The sequence below is a fragment of the Asterias rubens genome, chromosome 5, assembly GCF_902459465.1.
Source record: "Asterias rubens chromosome 5, eAstRub1.3, whole genome shotgun sequence".
Lineage (NCBI taxonomy): Eukaryota > Metazoa > Echinodermata > Asteroidea > Forcipulatida > Asteriidae > Asterias > Asterias rubens.
The window spans coordinates 17,453,167-17,477,242 of NC_047066.1; the positions used below are offsets into that span (position 1 = coordinate 17,453,167).

Below are 24,076 nucleotides of genomic sequence, written 5' to 3' on the forward strand. Positions count from 1 at the left end.
AAGCATACAGGTCTGGTCTGATGATGTTCATAGTCGATGTAAATCGCAGGCGATGTTGACTTCTGATTGCTCTGGTTTTTGTTTGATGTACATGTACTGGAGAGGAATGGCTAACTGATGGTTGACGATTTTGTGATGTGATGAATGATGAATGTAATGTGATGAAGCACCATGAGCGTCACTGCGTGACAGGCCCGAGTGCTACATGTAAACTGCTCACAAAAAGTAAGGAAACTTTTTATCAAACCAGTATATTTGTTATTATTTATTACTCTCTTTGTATATGGTATATATCATTGCAAAGCTGAACTGTTCCTCTTTAAATTGATACCATATTTGCAATGATTACATGTTGCTGAACTTGGCTACACGAATGACAATGAGGCAAAGTCACAAATCAAATGTGCCAAAATTACTGTTGTCTGTGCTAAATGGTCAATAGGTAATGTTCAATAATCAAACCGATCAAGCTTTTCAGAACCATTAATGGTTTACACAAAGATTTGCACCAGTGAGCTCATCAGACACAATTAACCCTCATCTCTTGAAAAACACCTTGTTTGATGGGTTTTTGCAAGACTTTATTCTACAGCCGATTAAAGTCCAATCCTTGCAGACTCTTGGACCAAAATGCCATCTTACAAAATGACAACGCTTGCCCCCATCGAGCCCGACTGGTGACTGACTACCTGAACAATGTTGGGGTGTGCACCGGATGGATTGGCCCGCTAACAGTCCATACCTGAATCCCATGGAATATCTATGGGACCAGCTTGTTGGCCTCGCTGTCCGCGCCAGAATCAACTGTGGCTGACCTAACCAGGTTCCTTAATGAAGAATGGAATGCCACCCCTCATCATCAGCGCATCACAAGACTTTTGTGCAGTACGAGAAGAAGGTGCCAGGCTGTCATCAACGCCTTCGGATCATCCACTCGTTACTGAACTTCTTGTATCAATAAAGTGTAATAGGATCAGTAAGTTGTCTTGCTCCATACCAAACTTCTTGTCTCAATAAAGTGGATTAAGATCAGTAAGTTGTCTTGCTTGTTTGAATTACAGTGTCAATTTGATTGTTCACACGGTAACACAAAATTGCTAATTTTGGCACATTTGATTTGTGACTTTGTCTCATTCTCATGAACGTTGTCAAGTCCAGCAACATGTAATAATTACAATTGTGGTATAATTTTGAAGAGGAACAGTTCAGCTTTGCAATAATATTTACCATATACAAAGAGTGTATTACACATGTTTATGTAAAAACTTATGTTCCAAGAAAACTTATCGTTGAGGTACCCGCTGCCAAAACATTCGAACTGCCTCTAGCTACCGGGCAATCTCGATAGTCTAGTTGGTAAGACACTGCTCTAGAATTGCAAGGGTCGTGGGTTCGAATCCCACATGAGTAATATGCCCATGTGATATTTTTTCACAGGACTAGGGAAAGTACTGAGTATATAGTGCTAACACACATCGGTGTACATGGGTAAAAACCCAAACTAAGATAAACTTAATAAATATATAATAAATATTGTTGATTTTTTAAAGCCATTGGACCCTTTCGGTAAACAGTATTGTCCAAGGCCCACACTTCGTGTATCACAACTTCTATATCAAATAACAAACCTGTGAAAATTTGGGCTTAATCGGTTGTCGGAGTCAGGAGAAAATAACGGGAAAACCCACCCTTGTATCCGCGCGTTTCGCCGTGTCATGACATGTGTTTAAAATAAATCTGTAATTCTCGTTAACGAGAATTGATATTGTTTTACTGTTTTCTCAAAAAGTAAAGCATTTCATGGAATAATATTTCAAGAGAAGTATTTCACCACTACCTTCTGTAAACCCTGTAAGTTATTTGTAAATCTGTGAACTTTTTTTTTTTGTCTCCCACACCTTTTTGAAGAGCTCTCTCCAGTTTAACTGAGTGTAACCGACTTATGACTTTTGACAAGACTTTTGACAATTCTTGAAGTGTTGGCTTGCAATTAATTGTTCAGCACTTTATTGAGAAAATGTTTGCAAATTTTCAAGTCTTAATAAAATATTGGAACAGTGAACAGAAAGTTCTTGTTTATCAATTCTATCGCTGTCCCTCAAGCATAAAAAATGACAGATGCTTAAAATCAAAAAGGAAATATCACTAAATAATACCTGACAATGAGCAATGTAGGCCTATCACTAGCAAGTAAACACATAGGTTCAAATCAGTTTTAATCTGCTTGAATGAACATTACAGAATTGGTTTTGCTAGCAAAAAAGTTACATACACTTTATATAATCCACCATATTAACTGACAAACCTGTAGAAGTTCGAGATCGATCGGCCATCTGGGTCGCGAGAGAATAGTGAAAAACGGATTACAAATTTTGCATTGCATCGATGCCAAAACAAAAATAAATAAAATGCTCACTGAGCGATAAACTCAAAACGCGAAATTAGCTTTATTTATTTCTCATCAAATATGAAATTTCAGACAGAAATAGGATGTTTTCTACTATCATAACATGCAAGTTTTATGTAAATCTGTGATCTCCCAATTTTTGTTTCTTACCAATTCTGCAACGTTACTTTAAATAAGAAAAGACCTGTTTAATGATTTCGGCTAACGCTCATCAGCTTTTACATAAAGACTCCTCCTCCCTGTTTGTGTTTTCTGCAATAACCTTCCATAACATAACTCCTGAGCTTAACCAAGGGATCATCAGTGTCGTTCAACCAAGTTTCAGAAACACCAATAATAGAAAAATCTTCACCCACGATATTTCAAGATAATGCTCAATATCAGAAATGCTACTTGACAAGCTACTAGCGTGTAGAGGGACTACCTCCAGCAAGCTCTCCTAAAAATATCTTGCTATTTGCTTTTGAATCTTGGGGTGATGAAAGGCAAATATGGTCCATGTCAATGATTGCACCAATTTGACTAGTCCAAGCCGGTCACTTTTTGTACTCACATTGATTTTTAAGCAATCATTTTAACATCTTTATTTACAAAAAAGTTTCCAAGTATGCATTGAAAAAAAAAAAGGTTATTTGTTTTAATGGTCATAATCACCGACAAACCTCTGAGAAATTGCCATAATTTACTTGTTGATGTCTAGCACTTAACTTGGGGTAAAATATTATAAATTCAAATTGGTCATGTGAGAAGTAATTTGGTTATGTTACAAAGTTGAAGTGATCCGGTCTCCGCTCATTAGCTTTGTTATCTGATTGGTCATGGGTCTACGAGGTCACATTGTTTATGGATCACAGAAGCTTACTAAATAGTGTCCGTGGTTAGCTTGCATCATCATATCATGCCGATGCTTCCCAGCTGCCAAGACGACATACATATAATACTTTAACAAAGTGAATAAAAAGCTTATAACACAAAGAAAAGTGCAAAATATGGAGAGGGCAAGCTACATGTAAGGCACTTTTTTATTTGAAAGTCGACTCTTTCAAACCATTAATTGATCGGACAGTTGGGTGGCATGCCAGACCCCTGGATCGTCCCAAACTGGCTTGGGAGTAGTGTCCCAACAAATCTGTGACCCTTGGTAAGTTGGTACCATGCAACTTCTCTGAGGTTTGTCGGCAATAATGACCATTAACAAATAATTGGGGTTTGGTGATAAACTTTTTTTTAAAGAAATGTGTTAAAGAGATTGCTTCAAAATCATTGTGAGTTCAAAAAGTGATTTGAAATTGTTGTTTTCATTTTCTGATTATTTGTTTGGAACAAAAATTCTAAAACCAATTGAGTCAAGATGTTCACAGGTTTGTTATTTGAAGCCTTATTCTTGAACTAAATAACATCTTTGGGCAATTTGCTAGAAGGCGACATTGTCTGGGCAACATTGTTAGGGGCGACTTTGTTAGGGGGCAGCAATGTTTTGGAGCAACATTGTCAGGGGACAGGGGGTGACCTTGTCACATAACAACCCAGGGCGAGCTGGTTAATGGGCAACTTTGCAGGGGGCGACTTTGTTACCTAAAACCCAGGGCGAGCCAGTTAGGGGACAACTTTGCAGGGGGCAACTTTGGCTTGCAGGGGAGACTTTCGCGGGGTGCCTTTGTTGGGGGCGACTACACTGCTTTATACTTTAGTTATACTTCCTGCGAATGCGAATGCAATAGGATACGAATGTTGACGTCACATTTTTGCAACAAATAATTCGCATCATGGCCAGGTTTAGTGGTGCTCAACTCTCTTGCGAATATCACAGCGAAAACATTGTTGTGACATCAAATCCGCATCGCTTTCGCATTCACAGAAAGTATGAACCAGGCTTTAAATTTTAATTTATGATGATGGCTCTCTTTTTTTATCACTATTATTAGTATCAGTCTTATAATATCACAGTCGTTGGCCATCTCATCTGTGTCCTTCCCAGAACTATGAGGTTTGTTCCGCTATATCGTCTCCACTAACGATAGCGGAACGAACCTCATATATTACAGGGATAACTTTCCGTATGGCGCCACCACTTTTTCACTCATTTTTACAAAAGGGATATATCAATCAGGTAAATTAGATACTATATTATTTTATTTCGAATGAAAAAGTGGTGGCGCCATACGGAAACTTTTCCAATACAACATAGTATTTAAATAATAGATAGACAGACCATTTATTATTTTGTTTTGTCATGTTTGTTACATGGAGGTATTTAATAGCGTAGGGCTATCCTCCTATGTAGCCTTCAAGAGTTCCATGACTGGAGTATTACGGGAAAAGGACATTTTATTACCCCTGTCATAAATAGTGAAGACGAGTGCTTCTCATTCTCACAGACAAGTCAGCCGAGCATGACGGGAGATCATTTCTCACTCACCGATAATACGACAGAAGACCATTGGAAAGCACAAACCATCGCCTCTGGTAGCCCTTTATGTAATTCGTCCATTTGTACAACCACCCTTTGAAGTTTTCCGGAGGTGCATTCTTTACATCAGCCATTGTGAATCTGGCGATAAACGTGTCTTTAGGGGCTTGGTGTTAGACCCCCTTCCAGTTGAAAATAAGGGCGTAATTGCGAAAAATGGGATTTTCGGTTTGGTTTATCTTTACTGTAAATACAGTGCACGTCATCCTGCACGGTACCCACCGACTTGTATTGCTTTTACCTTTAAAATATTCACCCATGACTTGGTATCTGACTATACGGACACACATGCAACTAGTCTTGATTCGAGGCGTTTTTACTTTGTTGCGCTAAACGCTATTAAAGCTCTATAGATATAGTCGACTGATAATAAACAATAACGTCTTGCGTCAAGACTATATTATATGCATGCCTCTGCTTACCACCCACCGTAAGCACTGAATCTCACCACGGAAAGCAGGGAATCTGTGCTACGGCAAGCGTATTACGGGTTATAATTCGCCGCCAACGTTATGGCGGCGAGTTTTGACTTCAGCGCTTTCGTACTCCGCGTTTATTTATTATTAATTTTATTTATTTATTTATTTCAATTATCCGGACAATACAATAAAAACGATACTATTTACTAAGACTAAGAGTAGGACCCCATTCCACGCTTACAAGGCTAGCGCAGAAATTCGGCGCTTGCACGTAAACGGAGAATCTATCGTAGAGGGCCATGAATTTTGGCCCAGACACACACACAAAAAGAACCAAAATGTTCTTTATGTCTGTGGCCCAGCCAGAAGGCCTCGGAAGCCATCCCTATTTCTAGCTACCACCATCCACTGTCTTATAGTGCTGTTAATTTTGATTTCTTTTCTAAATCGATTCAACTGAAAAGCACAAAGACGCGGTGAAATTTCAGTCTCCCCTCCCGATCATGATTTGTATATCTCCTAGGACTGGTCCTAAGTTAGGACTAGTCTTAACTCTTTGTGAAATCGACCCCTGATGACGATCTTCGGCCAACAACAGGGGGGTTATGAATGAAACAGAACATAAAGCAGTAGAACTTTTCGGGGTCAACTTTGGGCATCTTCGACACACATTTTTAGGGGGCAGATCGGCCAAAGAGGGAGCATGCGAGTTCGAAGGCTTTATACGGCGTTTTTTTTTACAGGCCCGCTTTAGGGCCCGGGAAAATGTTGCATTCTATAGGCTCTGTGATGCAATATTAGGCCATTAAAAGGCAAAGTGAACGAAACAAACATTGAATAAGCCTTGAGCCACATGATGAATACGGTTAGATATTTTGTCCCCTCAAAAAGGGGGCCGGGGACAGGGTTTGGTCTTACACACTGACTGCAATACTTGCGAGTTTCAGGATAAAGATGTTCAAAGACATGGGGACACTAATTGAGTGTGTCACCCAAAAGGGGGGGCACACACTTTTCCCTCCAACTCAAAGGCAGTGGACACTTCTGGTAATTGTCAAAGACTAGTCTTCACTTGGTGTATCTCAACATTTTATGCATAAAATAACCTGTGAAAATTTGAGCTCAATCGGTCATCGAACTTGCGAGATATGAATGAAAGAAAAAAAACACCCTTGTCACACGAAGGTGTGTGCGTATAGATGGTTGATTTCGAGACCTCAAATTCTAAAACTGAGGTCTCGAAATCAAATTCGTGGAAAATTACTTCTTTCTCGAAAACTATGGCACTTCAGAGGGTGCCGTTTCTCACAATGTTTTATACCATCAACCTCTCCCTATTACTCGTCACCAAGAAAGGTTTTATGCGAATAATTATTTCGAGTAATTACCAATAGTGTCCACTGTCTTTAAGGGGGATGTGCTAATCTGTCAACGATGAGCAATCAAGCTTTACGGAGTGGGGTCTGGAAAAAACATGCGTTAGATGCTCTTTGTGGCAATCTTAGGCTTTTATGAGGGGGGTATGTGGGCATTTGATATAGTGTCCCCCGGCCCATCCCATCCTTCAGAAAGTGGTGTCATCCGTTTCCCCTAGTGTAAGTGATGCCCATAGCGGCACGCAGTGCAGTAGTTGAGCTGGTCAAAAAAATGGGGGGGGGGCGTATATATCGTTGCAATACCCGCTGCCAAAACTCAGGATTCGATCCTGCCGCTCTACCTGGCAATCTCGGTAGTCTAGTTGGTAATGAGACTCTGCTCTAGAAATGCAATGGTTGTGGGTCCGAATCCCATCCGAATATGCCTGCCTGTGATATATTTGTTTTCACAGGATTCGGGAAAGTACCGAGTATATCATATAAAAATTAAAAAAACATCGGTGTATGGGTAAAAACCAAATTTAGATATTCCTTTAATCCCGATGCAAACATCTATTATGATCGTTTCGGTACTCGCTGCCAAAACTGCCAAAATTGCCTCTATGCATGGAGGAATAGATTATTCCTCCATGCTCTATGATGTATAGTTGGTATCGCGATAGAGCAATACCTTAATTGCTATAGAATGGCAAGGGTCGTGGGTAGCATGCCTGTAATATTTGTTCACATGACTCGGGAAAGTACCGAGTATTTTATTGCAAACACACATCGGTGTTTGGGTAAAAACCAAAATTAATATTCTTTGTCTCCGAAGCAAATAAATTAACATCTTTTTAATTATTGCAACATCACAGCTTCGCTCGAGAGAGGGCGTCACACAGCCTGAATTTTTGACAGCCCATGTTGGAAAACTATGGGAAGCCATAATTAATGCAAATAAAAACAGCACTATACTGTAAATGTAACAATGTCCACAAAATATTTTAAAGTTGTGATGATTTTGTTGAAAACAGAACGAGTAATTATGGGAGGTATTTTATTTACCTGAAAGTTTGCGGAAAATATGGAATTTTGTTATAACATCTGTCCATACGATTGAGTGTTTTACTAACATTCGGCCGACCATTTCAACCAATGCGGTTGTTTATCAACAAAAGAAAGGTTTTGAATGTGGGACTTTTGGGACGTTTGGTGGCAGCAGACTACTTCAGGTAATCTCGAACTCAGAGAAGTGTCTCGGCGGCATCCATGCGATCGCTGTATGGAAGGGTAAGTGGTCAGACTTTACTCTACTCATGGAGCTCCATGCTCTACTACACTAGTAATTATTAAATGCAGTGTACATCAATGATTTGTCATCAATTTGTTTGTGTCTTGTTATACATTCTGTTTCCTCGTGTCTCCCAACCTTTATTCACGAACGTAAGACTTCAACAGAACCAATTCACAAATTGAAATTCCTGGAGAATTTCTTTTTTCCCCCCATTTTCTTTTTGGCATTGCCATTCATTGGCTTGACTTGAGCTTTGTTTCTTGATAAAAAAGGCATCCTAAGGTCTAAGGAAATTGTAATGTTCTACGGCTTTTCTACTGTACTGTCAGAGTCAGACAGAGCATTTGAAGAGCACCAATCAATAAGACAATGACGACCAGAGCAGAGGGGGCATGGTCTGGATGGAGGCAATCACGTTTAGTAAAAGGCGTAACTAGTGTAGTGGGATAACGTCTGTATGGGGCCACCACTTTTTCATGGTAGCACCAAAGATTATAGAGCGCCGCAAGGTGCAAGGTAATATAGGAACTCGGGATGGAATGTGAAATCCCACTGGACGCCATTTCGGCAAGTAACTCTTTTGATACAACTTTCAACAGTAGATCGGTGCAGATCAGTGCAGACAATGACCATTCGGTATTCCTATCCACTTGCTGAAATGGCGCACATGCGTGTTTCACGATCCAACAATAGATAAAGCTTCAGTTCGGCATCTTGCACCTTTCGGCGCTCTATAATTTTGGTAGCACTAAAATTTTACAGTTTTCCATTGATTTAAAGAAAGAGCTATTGTACGCTAAACTACCATATCTATTTATTGATTGTTAATGTTGCAGCTTACTGGTTGGTGAAATACAGCGGTCACCATGAGCACTATCAAAGTAACCCATGGTCAGTCTAACAAGTATGCCATACAGGGCAAGAGAGCCAAAGATGCTCTATCAAAGGATGAGCAAGATTTATATGAACTCTGCAGTCTCTCTGGAGTGGACATCAGCCCAGCTGTATTTAGGTATTTTGTTCTCTGTTTGTTTACTAAAGACACTGGACACTATTGGTTATTATCAAAGACCAGGCTTCTCACTTTGTGTATATCAACATTGCATAAAATAACCAACCTGTGAAAACTTGATCTCAATTGGTCGTCAATTTGCAAGATAATAATGAAAGAAAAAACACCCTTGTCAAACAAAGTTGTGCTGTTAGATGCTTGATTTCGAGACCTCAAAATCTAAATCGATGAGGTCTCGAAACCAAATTTGTGGAAAATTACTTCTTTTTCGAAACCTATGTTTCTTCAGAGGGAGCCATTTCTCACAGTGTTTTATACTACCAACAGCTCCCCATTACCTGTTACCAAGAAAGGTTTTATGCTAATAACTATTTTGAGTATTTACAAATAGTGTCCACTGCGTAAAAAGCCATTTGACACTTTCGGAACAGAAAAAAAATTGTTCAGATTTACAAATAACTTACAGGGTTTACAGAAGGTAATGGTGAAAGACTTCTCTGGAAATACTATTCCATGAAATGCTTTACTTTTTATGAGAAAACATTAAAACAATATCATTATCAATGTTCGATATCGAGATTTACGGATTTATTCTATACACGTCATGACACGGCTAAATGTGCGGAAACAAGGCTGGGTTTTTCTGGTTATTTTCTCCCGACTCCGACGACTGATTGAGCCGAAGTTTTCACAGGCTTGTTAATTTTACATATAAGTTGTGATACACGAAGTGTGGGCCTTGGACAATACTGTTTACCAAAAGTGTCCAATGGCTTTAAATGCTACGCACAAAGAACAGCTATCGTCCAATGATTTGCCTCCTTTGACCCCAGTGAGATGTGACATGCAAGGGGTCTATTAGAAGGCGTTTTGAATGATAAAGCTGTCTTGATGAATCATCACACACTTTTAATGCTCATACATGATATAGTTGGCAGGTAGAGAAAGGGGTGTTGACCCCCTGCTTTGTGGCAAAGTGGCTGCAGATCATGCAGCATCCTTACAAACAATGCTACGGAGTAACATGCATGTAAATGGATCTCATAATTAAAAATGGGTGTAGCTCCCATAACAATAACTGATGGTGAGAGCCCTGTTTTATCGAAAAGTGTATATAAGAACAAAAAACAAGCAATACTTGCACAGTCTTTACAAAAGACTAAATACATTAAAGATATGGTTTGCTACCTGTATGATTTATTTGCCCATAGGATTATCTTTGACTTGCTGAAGATGAATGTTTCACCAGTAGCAATAGTACAGATGCTCAAGTCAATGGTACACAGGAGCAACAAGACTTCCAGCTCCCAATCAGCATTTGGATCTATCAGTACCACAGATGCCTCCAGGATTAGTGGCAGCAGTGGGATATCCACTAATACCTCACGATCCATGGATACTGCAAGGTCACAGTCTGGTAGAACATCAATTAAGACATCACGGACAAAACCAATTAGCAAGACCTCTCAACGGACATGAATAGAGGATAGTGACTAAATTTGTACAAACTCAAAACAGCATGTATAGATGTTTAGTCTTTGCAGCAAAATCAGCCTCAGTCAACTACTGTGGTACCTGTGTGATTAAGTTGTACACAAATCACAGTAACAAAATTAAAAATGCCCTTTGATTGTGTTTTTACAGCGTCTGATGACACTGCCGGAGTTAGTTTTAGGTCATAAACAATAAGCGCCTGATGATGATAGTTGAAGCTCAGGCGAGCATCATCTTGAGAAGTCAGTCGGCGACTGTTCTGTCTAAATGCAAGTTTGACACGAAGATGGCTTGAAATGCATACTGCGTAGTAACACACAGCATATCTGACTTAATAAAATGTATTTATCAAGATTTATTGGGGGCGTTAATAGTCAGTTAAACTACACCAGTATCTTAATTCGGGGAAAACCTGATTGGGACAAAGAATTTAAGAGTTTGACTGTTGTTTTCTTTTCTGTCTGGTAGTAGATGGGACACTTAATTGCTCAGAAATCATTTTTAATGAGTTTCTATGCTGTTATTCATTATTGGAAGAGGACCAAAGATTGTACCAGGAGCTTGTGTAATTTTTGAGGTGTTTCATATGCACAAAGGTTTCATATGCACAGATGTTGTTTGTCAGTGTTCTTTAAATGTAAATTTCAAAATAAGTAAACAAATTCCCAATACAGATTGGAAAATTTGTATCTTTCAATGTATTTTGATGCACTTTGTATCTTTCAATGTATTTTGATGCACTCGTGCATCATTGATACTGAATTTAAATTGCTATTAATAACTACAAACCAAATGTAAATTATATATAGATGTAAAATCATTAGTGTAAAACTCCATCGTCTTCCCTTTCCCAGCACTCCCCAATAGATTGTCTACAGTATTGTTAAACCTACTTTACATCTTTACATGTATGGCGTAAGGGAACCAGCTTTGAGGATCTTATTGCCGGCCCTTGTCTGCATATCTTCTTTCAAAAATTGGCATGCCAGTCTTAAAACATGGCAAAGGGGCTACGTAAGTGACTCGTTGTTTTTCCTGGCCAATTGCAGCAATAATCCATTCAATTTCATCAACTTGCATTCAAATTCACACCTCTTCCCCTTAATCCCCTAATCCACGCAAACTAGGGTTTCTACTTTAGTTAGTAATCCATTCAATTTCATCAACTTGCATTGAAATTCACACCTCTTCCCCTTAATCCCCTAATCCACGCAAACTAGGGTTTCTACTTTAGTTAGTAATGCATTCAATTTCATTTTCGCATGGACATGATTTCATGTTTCTCATTCAGATTTGTTTCAGTCACTCTATTTCATTAATAGGCATTCAAAACTACACTAACATGTGAAGTTGAATTTCTACTACCTTTTGCAGTTGATGAAATTGAATGGTTGAACAGCTTTTGCTGCTGACTTACATGAAATTGAACGAGTCTTGTGGATTATGAAATTGAATGTTCTTATTTGACCAGTGAATGCCAAATTGGTGAAGCTGAATTACTCCTTTTGACGGTTGAATGCTGATTCAAAAGAGCATTTAACCCTTAAATGAAATGTTAAAATTGACAGATTTTTGTTGAAATTGGCCGGGGAAACCTACACAACAACTTTTGTTATTGCTAGTACCATGTCCACGTTTTCAGAGACTTACTGATGTAACATTGTTACTGTGAAACTATTTGAAAACATTACCCCGAACAGTCCAATCAAGGCTCACAGATTAAAAAATACTCATTGCACAAGCTTGGTCAGTTTTAAAAAGTGTCTGTTGTTTTTATTTTATAAAGTCTTATAAGAAACAAATATTAACAAACCCTTCTGTTAACTCCATCTAAACATCTGTTGAGCATTGAGCTAGCTAATTAGAAGAATGTGAACATAATCATGCTAAACATTATCAACAAATCAATTTTGTTGATCCTTCCAAAATGACTATGAAGAGGAGGGAGGTTTAGATAATCCTTATAATGAATACATGTATCTGTTTAAAGGCAGTGGACACTATTGGTAATTACTCAAAATAATGATTACCATAAAACCTTACTTGGTGACAAGTAATGGGGAGAGAATGATAGTATAAAACATTGTGAGAAACGGCTCCCTCTGAAGTGATGTAGTTTTTGAGAAAGAATTAATATGGCAGCATGCTGTTTTTCGTTGGTATGGTGCCCCGACCACAAAGGCAGCGTTAGTCAATAACAAAAGAGCCCGTCCATACCATGGGATGAATGAGCTGATCCTCATTCAGCCCATAGTTTCGACAGGCACTTTTACCATACCAACGAAAAAACAGCTTGCTGCCATATTCATCGATGATGTCATCGTCCGCCAATCACCCGTGCAAGAAAACCACGCTGTCTTATACTTGATTTTTTCGTAATGGGAGTTTTGGATTAACGGTGGAAATCGCTGTAACCTGACTGGACTAGGTACGATCCGGTCTCGCTTTTAACATTTCCAGCTAGAATATGAAATAATCTATCCATACATACTAATTGGGGACTGTTGCCGACATTCATAACAGGAAAATTTGCCGTGTTTTTGTGATTTGATTTCTATGTTTTTGAAGCAATTTTTATGTACAAATTTCTCTTTTTCAAATTTGAGTTGTACCGATTTTTTTTATACATAACAACAGATATGCTCTTCGTTTTAATTTACTGGTACCTTATTTTCATTGAGACTTTTCAGAAAAGGCTGAAAATTACCGAATTCCAGAAGCCCTTTTGACCAATTAATATTCACACAGAGGTCACGCACAAAAAACGATGCATAATCTGCAGACAAATCAAAAAGGAAATTAGTGACGTGCGGGTAGACTGTTATGCATATGTTGAGATACACCAAGTGATGCATATGTTGAGATTCACCAAGTGAGAAGACTGGTCGTTGACAATTACCAATAGTGTCCAGTGTCTTTAATTTTCTGATACGGGCAAAATGATTAACTAAACAGGAATCATCAATCCTCTTGAACAGGAAGAGTTTGAATCTTGGGGTTCTAGATGAGAGAGTTGATTGGTGGTTGTTTGTACATGTAGTCGCAAACAGTTGAGAATTACTTCACTGAAATGAGCAGGGAATACACCCACAGGCAATACAGTCTTAGACGGAAACAAATACTTATAAACCGATTCACTTGTTCCATGTGGATAATACATGTTTAGGTAATGATGTTCATAATGATGCTACTACACTTGTTGTTTGAGCGTATGCCCCTGACAGGGTTTGCATCAGTTAAAACAACTTATAAACATCCATTCAATAAATTCTTTTCTCATCTTGACCAACAGATAAATGGTATCGTCTTAAACCACTTGACAACGGAAGACATCTTTATTTTGCATGATTTTTCCAAACAAATGATTTAGAACAGTTTAGGAACATCCTATTGTGGTTGCGGTCTGATGACTGGTTGATGCCTTAACATTCCATTGTGAAGCAATGTGCATGAATGTTGCACATGGTGTCCAACACTTCGTCCGGATAAGGGCAAAACAATTCATGCTCAAAATCTTTTCCGCGTAATGCCCATTTTCAGAGCTTCATCCTTTTGTTGTACGAATAAGGAGCAAGATCATTATAGAATGCAAATAATTTTTGTGTTGAACAAAGACAAGCTTACTAGAGTGGGACTTGAACCTGCGTCCTTGGGTGCTTTACCAACTGAGTTTATTAGCCCCACAAAGGTGGTCTCTCTACTTGTTCAAGCGTTGTTCAGGGTTAGCCAGTCTAGGCATACAACCTGAAACTGTTGTGTATCTTTATAAAAGCAATGAATATTGTAATATTTGACAGTATCTTGCAATGACATTGATACGATAGCAAACCTACTATAGCAAATGACTAGCAAGAGTGCCCACATAGCTACATGTGTGGGTCTTAAACAGTGGGCTTTCACTTAGACTTTCCAGACTTTGGGGTTCTTAATCACAGGTGTCATTGGTCAATTCATTGAAGGTTAGTTTAATAGATCAAACTTCTGACTCTATTCACTTTATCAAGTTGAAGGTCTGGTAATGTCCATTTCATATCTTGGTTACAAGTCCATATCATCGTCTGTAGAATCAAAAAGTTGTGTGATAGTGCTTGATGGACTAATAATACTCTGCATGTCCTCCTGCATGCCAGCAGTTCGGTCAGGTAACACACTGGATGATTGCTGTACATCATCTGGCTTTGTTAACGATATAATGTTGTCTATGTATGCCGATGGTGGTTTCCACAGGACGAGTTGTGTACAGTTACTGGACCTAAACAAAGGGAAAAAGGGTTTAAACACTTGTATTTTAACATGCACTTTATTGTTTCAGAGTAGACCATGGCAGGTATACTGCTCAAACATCTGGTGGTACAAAACAACCTTGTTGATGAAACATGGAAAATGGAATATTGGCAATGCTGAAAACACATTTACAAAATGACCTGTAATCTTGACTAATTAGCAACGCTGTTACAATTACAAAAACAGCACTAACGAGGGGCGAGGTATATGTTGACACCTAGCAGGCATATACTATATAGAGACAAAATCATTCAGGGGAGGGGAGTTGGGGACTAGGTCATGTCAATTGCAACTCCATGCACCACGTAATAGAAGTTAAATTTGCATCGGGGATCAGAATATTATAAACCCAAAACTAATATTCCCTGCACCACCTTGTGAGTGAGTTGAAAGTGTACTTACATTGATTTGATAATTGAATCTGGCAGAGGTCCCTTCTTTTGGCTTAATGCTGTCTTTAGTTCAGGGCTGACTTCAATGCGTTTATAAACATTATCTCCTGACTCCTTGCATTCTGAATCAGACTCAATATCAGACTCTGAATCGGATAATCTGCCAGGAAGACCACAATGAAGTAATGATATTCAACATTGAATGAATCACATTTCAATCAGAGACAAACTTGGTAGTCAGAGCAGTGTCTGTAGTTTGGACACCTTGTTTTAATATTCAGTTACAGGTGGATGAAAGTGATGGGAAGGAATAATTTTGATGTTATTTTAAATTTCCTGGTGATTTGTAGACCTTATTTCCACATCCCAAGTGTTATGTTGAGATGAATGTAGCGCAGGCCTTGAAGTCAATTCAAGTACTATTGTTTCAATGCTGTAATTTGGAAACTAACAACTTTATGTAAATACCATCCATGAAGAGACAGTCTTATAAAGGGCCTCCTATGAATTAAATGTTTATTTGTATTGGAGCTCCCAAAAGAATATAACACCAACAGCACAAGCAAAGGGCATCCATGGCAAGTCCACTGGTTAATTCAGGACCTGCATGATGCCAGAACACTCAAAGATAGTGGTCACTGGTGTACAAAATATGGCAACAAATCAGAAGCCATGTTCATGAGTGTACAGTTGAGAGCCCAATTTCATGCCTCCGCTTTGATCCGAATTCTTCGCTTAATACATGTATCACCATTCCCAGCCTACTATGCAAGCGCCACATTTCGGTGCTAGCTATGTAGACGAAGTATGCCTTACATAACCTATGAAATAAGCTTGACGTAAGCAGAGCCCTGAAATTGGGCCCTGTATTGTAAACAATTAAAATAACACACTATCTTTGTGTACTATAATTGTGTACACTAGCTTTGCTATTTATAAACCTTTAAAAGAATTTGAATTACATACATTAAAAAACACAAACAATTGAAAATGTTTGTAAAATGTTGATAACAACTTAGGCAGTGTAACCAGACAGTAAGTCTTTAGACTGTATTAATATTCAAGATCCCCTGAGAATGGGACCAATCTGAAATCACAACAATAGCCAAGTAATACCTGCTTTCAATTTCTGCAAAGTGTCTGTTAGCATCTTTGGTTGCCATCTTCCATCGTTTCTCTAGAGTAGACATCTTATTGTCACCAGTAATCCTCAAGTTACTCATGCTGGCAGCCATTTTGTCTTCACTGATGAACTGTTTGGATGGAGGTAGTTCATCATAGCTGTTGGATTTATTCAAGATGACGCATCAATCATATCAGACAGGTTTGATAAATGCAGAGTTGAACTTTTCTTTAGACTCGTAATTGGTTTTGATTGCTACGAAAAACACATGTTGCACTTTCTTTGACTCAAGTTTACTCTTATTAACTTAAGAGGTCTTTAAGGGTGTGCGCTGTAATCAAAATTATGGCTTTAAAATATTTATTGACAAGTAGTCAAAAGAAAGTTTGAGAGCATACAAGTAAATCATTTCCATATAGAATGTGCAACTAAACACATCAGCAAAAGTAAGTTCCCCCCTCAACAATTCACCTAACCTCGTAAGGTAAAACATTTTACCAATAAAACTAAGAAATAATTCTATGAAATGTTTCCTAAGTGTTGTTCGAAAATGAAAGATGTGCATGAATTAATGGCTGAATGAGCTCAAATGGAAGACATAAACTGCCCTCCTCAAAAGTCACAAAGGTTGCGTTGTGTTGTTCACCGATGAACTGCGTCACATTGATGGCCGGAGACGGGTGAGGCGGAGAGCAACATGCAGAGTGCTGTGTTCAAGCAGTTACAACCTATGGTGGTTGGAGTGTAATTGTGTGGGGTGGTATAAGCCTTACCAGGAAAACACCGCTTGTGCAGATTGCTGGCAACCTGACAGCGGAACGATATGTTGACGAAGTGCTGCGTCCACATGTTGCACCACTTGCTGCAGCCCATGGTGGAGCATTTGTGTACATGGATGACATTACTGCCCGACCACACAGAGGGAGAGTAGCTACTGCATTCCTGGCTGGTGAAGGCATCGACAGAATGGTGTGGCCAGCAAGCTTGCCTGACCTCAATCCCATCCCTGTGGGACTAGCTGAAGCGATCTGCATATCCCCACATGAGCGCCAACAGCAACCTGGTTCATCTGTCCATCTTCTGCAAGTTCAGTGGAATGCCATGCCACAGCAGCGTGTCACCATACTGATCAACACCATGACGGTGCCAGGCGGTCATTGACAGGCGTGGTGGATACACGCGTTACCGGCATGCAGATTTGATAAACCTTTGTGACTTTTGAGAAGGGCAGTTTTTGTCTTCCATTTGAGCTCATTCAGCCATGAATTCATGCACATCTTTCGTTTTCAAACAACACTTAGGAAACATGTCATAGAATTTTTTCTTAATTAGTTGTATTGGTAAAATGTTTTACCGTACGATGTTATTACGAACTGTTGAGAGGGGAGGGACTTACTTTTGTTGATGTGTTTAAATGGTCCTGGTAATGTAATTAATAAATAATAGTATTTCAGCCTTACCTATCCTCTAATGACATCTGGTTTCTTTTGCCATGAACATGCTCCCTTTGCTTCCACATGTTTTGAGCATTTTGCTCTCTCTTTCGCAACCTTCTGCAAAAAAGGTACATGGATGTAAAATAATAAGCCATCCCTAAGAAAAAAATCTCCTTTTAGTAATGACTCGTTCTTAAACGTCCGTTTAAAACCTTGCAGGGTTGTTGCCGTGCGCTACAGGCCCTCGCCGCATACGGCAATTCGACCCTGCCGGCTTTAAACGGCTGTGTAAGAACTCGTCGCTACCCTTTTATTCCCTTAGTTACAACGTGGGTCATCCTACATGTAGTTTGAGTTGACTAAGCCTCACCTTATGAAGTTAATATCGTGAGGGCCAAGATTAGGTCTGAATGGAACATTACTGCTTGGACACTGTATCCTACTCTCCTCACTATGCTGTCCAAATACATGTACTGGGGGGCTACCACCACTGTGACCAGGCATATCCAATGCACTTCTATTGAGTTCTTGGTGAAATGGATAATGAGGCCTATGATTTAAGACTGGTGCCCTCTTAGTCTGTGAACTCATGTCTCTATTAAATTGTGCACTTAATGGAACCTCAGGCAACAGATTTGCTGTGTGGTCCTGGTTCAATGATGGTCCATGGGTAACACCAGGTGAAGCTACTGGTCTCAACATCTGGGTATAACCCAGTGGTGCCTCTAGTCTTGGTTTACATGTGTTCTGTTGCAGTGTAGGGTTGAGGCGTTGCTGAGAAGCATACACTCCCCCAGTCATGAGATTTGGTGTTTGGAGCTGACCATCCTGTAGGCCTGGTGTACCATGTGATGGCATAGTGTGTTGAGCTATGTACGGATGTGACACTGTTGCAGTAGATTGCAATGGTGCTACACAATGACTGGATGGAAAACCCTGAAGCCTCAATGACTGTAGATACAGCTGGTTATCATTAAGGAGTTGTGGAACAATGTCACTTTGATCCATCTGCTTTCAATTCCAGTAATTCTAAGTAAACAAGTTGAGAAATAATACAATTAAGGCATGAGATATAATTAACGATGAATACGATAACAATTTAATACTAGTAACAAATGTCCTGAGGTTCACTTAGGAATTGACCTATTTCGCCAGACGTCATCATCAGAATATTCTTGGATGCGCCATTTTGGTGGTCAATGTCAACGTGTGTTATTCAGTGAAGTGCGCAATTTTAGGTGATGCGGCGTTTACACGTAAGCCTATTGACCACCAACATGGTGAGCGTGGCATCAGTCGCCGCGTGTGATGCGCATGCAAGGGGTCAATGCAAGGGGTCAATACTTAATAAACTTCATGTTGTTCAACTTGCACATGTCTTCCCAATACCAACATCTTATTGGATTTTATCGACAAGCACAAAATCCCCCAAACAAAACTGGTGATCGTTCTCTAACCCCTATTCCTCCTAATTAGTTTTTTATTGGAAATGATAGTTGCGATACCCTCCTCCTCCAATAACAATACAATACACGTACATTAATCATCTTCCTATCATGCCTATAGTATCCTATACTGTGCACAAACCTCTCTGGAGTATATTTGAACGCTCCATTTCAACCCACAGTTGTTTGACCAGTTACAGATAAATTTTTGAAACATATATCAATCACTCAACAAACCATGGAGGATATTTCTTCCTCCATGTATGCTCAAACATGTAGGAATAAACACACAAGGAGTTTGAACGGCGCACTTAGCCCCAACAGGGTGATTACGGATCAATGGATTGTTTTTGTCACCATGGATGATTAAGTTCTCTATGTGCACAAGGTCTAGTTACCGCTTCGGACTGCACAGTGGAGAAATTACTTGTTTGTGTTTTTAATAGTACATAATTGCGAACAAACAAAGAAAACAGTAATTGCATGTGCAGTAGCTCTATACCACATGTACCATGTTAGCTTTAATGTCCGTTCAATGCGCAGTGAGATTCTGATTCTGCTGACGTTTCCTTTATTAAAATCCGACTTTCAGAAGGAAAGTTACGTTGATATTCCGGTAATACAATTATTGATATATGAATGAAATAATGCTTAAATATCTCTGTGATTTTGATAACTTTGGGCCGAGCTTGGTCAATTAAAAATCACGGTCTTTGCTCAGTGAACCTTTGTCTACGCATTCGTGCAGATATTTACGTGTTGCATTTTGGGTACAATGATAGAAAACAGGGCCACTCCAGGGTTACGATTACAGTTAGGGTTAGGGCTGTTGCTGAGTGTGGCCCTGTACTCAATAGTTACTCCGCATTTTGGAGCATTTTCTTTTTTTTTGGGGGGGGGGGGGGGGGGGCGAATGAAATCTGACTTTTTCAAAACCATCGTACTACGCCGCTATCCATTACGCGCATTGCATGACATAATCTTTTAACCTCGGGTCTGTATTGCTTCCGTTGCGCAAGCGACAGCAAGCGCACACAGAGAGACAGCTTTGTTTGGGAAAAGTTTCCGTATGGCGTAACCACTTTTTCATTAAATATGAATTATGTATCTAATTTACCATAATGAGATATCCCTTTGTGTAAAAATTAGTGAAAAAGCAGTTGCGCCATACGGAAAGTTATCCCAGCTTTGTCGCCTGCGGTCAGGAAATCTGTGGCAGTACCAGCTTGTGGACGTTTGATCCCCTATCCGTTGTAGCTCCTTGTGTTTTAATTAATAATTAATCCTCCATGCTCTTCTTAAATCTTACCAATACTCTAGCTCTATTATTTAGTATTGTTTGTAAACAGTAAACTGAACCCTCAAGATAGGCTCCCCCTGTGTGATGAGACCCCAAAAGAAGAAGTAAAAAACAACAAAAAACAACAAAAACAAACAGACACAGTCAGTAACATCACCACCCCAACCACGGAGGACCCAACAAACCAAAACCCCACAAAAATAATTTTAAAACAAACAAACTCACCAACAAACCTGCCTGGCTATAGCCCGTAGTAGTACAGCAGTAATAGTGTACGTGTAGAGTAGCGTATCTCTCTCTTCTAACTCTATAATATGGCAATCGAAATTTCCACAAAACACAGCATGTTTAAAGTGGCAACAATGTTGAACCCGCTCTGTGGTGTGTGTGTGACTGCTGATGAAATAAAAATAATGCGTTTTCTTCGGATATGTTCATTGTAGTTACAGGATGGTTGGGTCCATTTTAAAAATGAAGGGGTGGCATGAAGGGGGTAGGGTGACATGGTAGTTGACTATATACGAGAAACTTTCGGGCTTCAAAAGAAGCTTATGTAATATCATTTACAATTTCCAATTATCAAAATTTTATGTCAAATCAGCAGACCATATAAAAATGTTTCGGAAAGAAAATAAGTGTGATTAAGGGCCTAGGCTAAAATTCTAATAAAAAATAAAGCTCACAAAGTTTAGTACGCTGCCCCCGGATGATCAGAAAAGTTTATTGCAATTATATTTAATATAAAAATGATCAAAAAAATAATTATATTATACTCTTCAAGTAAATAAAGTATATGTGTTAGAACAAAATTAATCTGTAATTTGTGTGATTGGGAATTGGGAATGTCAAGGATACGTTTGTAGGTTTAGATGCAGCTTTGATAAATAATAACAAAATACACATTTCTAGTGCGCCATGTCGGTCGCTCCTGGCAAAAAAATGGGACATGTTTTGCACCCCCGGAGAAAATAAATAAATAACAAATAAATAAATAGAAACTCAAACATTTGAATCTGAGAAACGTTCAACTGGTGCGACAGTTACTTGTCTCAGACTGTGCTTATCCTATGGAAGGGACTCGCATACTCTTGTAATGAATCCTCCATTGAATAGGATTCATTTATTCAAGTTCCCTGCGTGGTTTCATCACTCCAGATTTGATCTAAAAAACACCGGACCCCGGGCCCAACATTTTAAAAATGTACTATAACATTTGTTTCCGCAGTGCGAAGCTGTTCTAATACCTTTATATATATACTAAGGAGGGGGAGGGGAGGGGGGTGCTGAAATTTACCTGGTGCAGATCGACAGTTTTATCATTGTTAATGTTATCCTTCCCTTTATCCTGGTTGTAAGCCAAAAACAAACTTTACAGCGCTATGAAATAGCTTACACTGTAACAAGCTTAGTGGGATCTAAGTGGGTTTTGAGAGCAGTCTGAAGGTACACTCTTGGTAATTACTTAAAAAATAATTAACTAAAAAATTTCTTGGTAACGAGCAGAAACGACTCACTCTGATGAAGGTAGCATAGATTTTGAGAAAGGATAATTTCTCACTAAATACAATTTGTCGCAACTTCGTTCGATGACCTATTTTGCTCCAATTTTCATAGGCTTGTTATTTGATGCTTATGTTGGGATACACCGTGAGAAGACTGCTCTGGAACGTTCCACCCAGTGGTTTTCCTTCAAGTCATAACCGTAATAATTATGCCTACTGCCTTTATTTTACCTAATGAAAAGTGAAATAAAAATTATTCCAGCCGGACGGGGACGGGAAAAGGATCCGAACTGAGTCCAATCTGTTGTATGTGACTACTTTCTCCCTTCCACACGGTACACAATCACATCACACACACTACACAAAAGCAAGTCCCCGTTTGATGAGGAAGATGACCAGCGCACAAAATAACAATCATACACACTCGGGCCGGTCGCGAGTGCGGTAATGTCACAGTTTTGACACTGGAGAAGTACTGACTTTTCGGAAAAGTCTTTTCCGTTCTGAAAAGTGGAACTGTATACTGTTTGCACCCAAGCTTCTTTCACTAAGTTAAGAATTATTTGCACATGCTTCTGGACAATTTGTACACAGAATGCATATGAAGTTCATTAAGTTGAACGTCTGGACTCTGTCTGAGCTCGAGAGCTGAGGAGGTCATCTTGCTCGGATTTGTTTTCCATCTGCACCAAAATAGGGAAGAGAAGTGCGGTAAGTCAGTCATTCAGTGCAGTGTGTATTATTAACTTTCATGTGCACATCACTATGGACTATTGTATAACATTGAAAAAGGAAAAAAAGACTAAAAAATCAAAGCTGAAGAGTGTGTGGCCATCCTTGTATAAAAAGGCGAGGTTGACAAAAAAATGACAGTGGTGTGTTGTGTTAAAAAATTAAAGACACTGCACACTATTGGTAATTGTCAAAGACCAGTCGAAAATTTGAGCTTATAATTATATTTGGTAATCGAAGTTGCTACTTCTAGAAACTATAAGGCTCCCCTATAGTTTCTAGAAGTACGAAGTTGGAAGATAATAATAAAAGAAAAAACAACCTTGTCACACAAAAGTTGTGTGCGCTCAGATCAAAATCAAATTCGTGGAAAATTACTTCTTTCTCAAAAACTACGTTACTTCAGATTGCTCCATGTTCAGAGGGAGCCATTTCTCACAGTCACTATTATAAGTTATGGGACGCAGACGCGCTATATTTTTTCTTATTTCATGAGCGCGCATGTGTTAACGAATTAATCTTCTAGTCTCACCTGTAACGTGCAACATTTAAGAGCGTTATTTCACGCGCACAAAGTTTAGAATGTAATTTTTGCACTGTCCGTATAGGAGCGTGACAAATTGACATTTCACAATACGCATTGTGTAATAAAAACAGAGGAAGTAGGATATAACAGAGGTCGTAGCAATATATGTTTTTATCCCCCTAGTTCGAGCTTCTGATAGGTGGATTAGCGCGTACTGGAAGATAAAATGTTTTATACTAGTCAACCTATAGACGATGTGACCTACATGTATGTTTACATTCAAACCGCCCTCTGTTGACAAAACACTATATACGTCATGTTTCGCCGGGCACTGAGTTGCGTAGTCATAGTAAGGTTGCGTACACTTTCTAGCTGGCTGTGAAAACACAAAGGTTTTGCCCGGGGGTATGCGCGCGAATCATGTTATGGTTTTCGTGTGACGTCAGAGGTCACATAGTCTATACCCATTACTCGTTACCAAGTAAGGTTTTAATGCTAATAGTAATAATAATTTTGAGTTATTTCCAATAGTGTACACTGCCTTAGAGAGCATTGATCATTGTTTGTTTATAAAATAATCTGTTTTACTTATTATTTGTTGTTTTTAAAATAACTTAGAATGATATTATATCTTCCAGTACGCGCTAATCCACCAATCAAATGCTCAAACTAGAGGGATGTATAACCTACTCCCATTCTTTTTTTATTGCACACTGCGTATTTTGGTTGTCAATATGCGCCACGTTCCGCATATATGGACAGAGCAAAAATAATGTTCTAAACTTTGTGCGCGTGCATGCTGTTTGTCGTGTAATAACGTTGTGAAATTTTAAACTTTACGCATTGCATGTGAGACTGGAAGGTAAATTCGTTACTCGCGCTGGT

The 24,076-nt window shown here is 39.1% G+C and overlaps 4 protein-coding genes across 6 annotated transcripts in view; 2 read left to right on the forward strand and 2 right to left on the reverse strand.

Moving 5' to 3' along the window:
• LOC117289976 (oxysterol-binding protein 1-like) overlaps window positions 1-5,063 on the reverse strand; it is a 31,474-nt gene extending 26,411 nt beyond the window's left edge. Inside the window, exon 1 of the mRNA XM_033771180.1 lies at window positions 4,827-5,063. Coding sequence (XP_033627071.1) covers window positions 4,827-4,951 — 125 coding nt within the window. The 5' untranslated portion in view covers window positions 4,952-5,063. The remainder of the gene's footprint in view (window positions 1-4,826) is intronic.
• A 2,795-nt stretch (window positions 5,064-7,858) lies between these two features.
• LOC117290303 (mitotic-spindle organizing protein 2-like) lies at window positions 7,859-12,211 on the forward strand. Of its 2 annotated transcripts, none has more exons than XM_033771619.1 (3): window positions 7,859-7,941; window positions 8,782-8,957; window positions 10,169-12,211. In XM_033771619.1, the coding sequence occupies exons 2-3, from the start codon at window positions 8,812-8,814 to the stop codon at window positions 10,434-10,436; spliced, it is 414 nt and encodes a 137-aa protein (XP_033627510.1). In that variant the 5' UTR covers window positions 7,859-7,941; window positions 8,782-8,811; the 3' UTR covers window positions 10,437-12,211. The 2 variants fall into 2 exon arrangements, with proteins under 2 accessions (XP_033627510.1, XP_033627511.1); XM_033771620.1 differs by lacking the exon at window positions 7,859-7,941 and adding an exon at window positions 7,997-8,094.
• Window positions 12,212-13,028: 817 nt separating this feature from the next.
• Window positions 13,029-20,817, reverse strand: LOC117290304. Its single transcript, XM_033771621.1, has 6 exons — window positions 20,657-20,817; window positions 18,057-18,715; window positions 17,711-17,803; window positions 16,244-16,408; window positions 15,138-15,287; window positions 13,029-14,703 (listed from the first exon to the last, which is right to left on the reverse strand). The coding sequence occupies exons 2-6, from the start codon at window positions 18,692-18,694 to the stop codon at window positions 14,490-14,492; spliced, it is 1,260 nt and encodes a 419-aa protein (XP_033627512.1). The 5' UTR covers window positions 18,695-18,715; window positions 20,657-20,817; the 3' UTR covers window positions 13,029-14,489.
• A 1,469-nt stretch (window positions 20,818-22,286) lies between these two features.
• Window positions 22,287-24,076, forward strand: part of LOC117290265 (sterile alpha and TIR motif-containing protein 1-like) — a 28,826-nt gene continuing 27,036 nt past the window's right edge. For both annotated transcript variants that reach the window (XM_033771566.1, XM_033771567.1), the window contains exon 1: window positions 22,287-22,644. The gene's annotated coding sequence lies outside the window, so the exon portion shown is untranslated. The remainder of the gene's footprint in view (window positions 22,645-24,076) is intronic.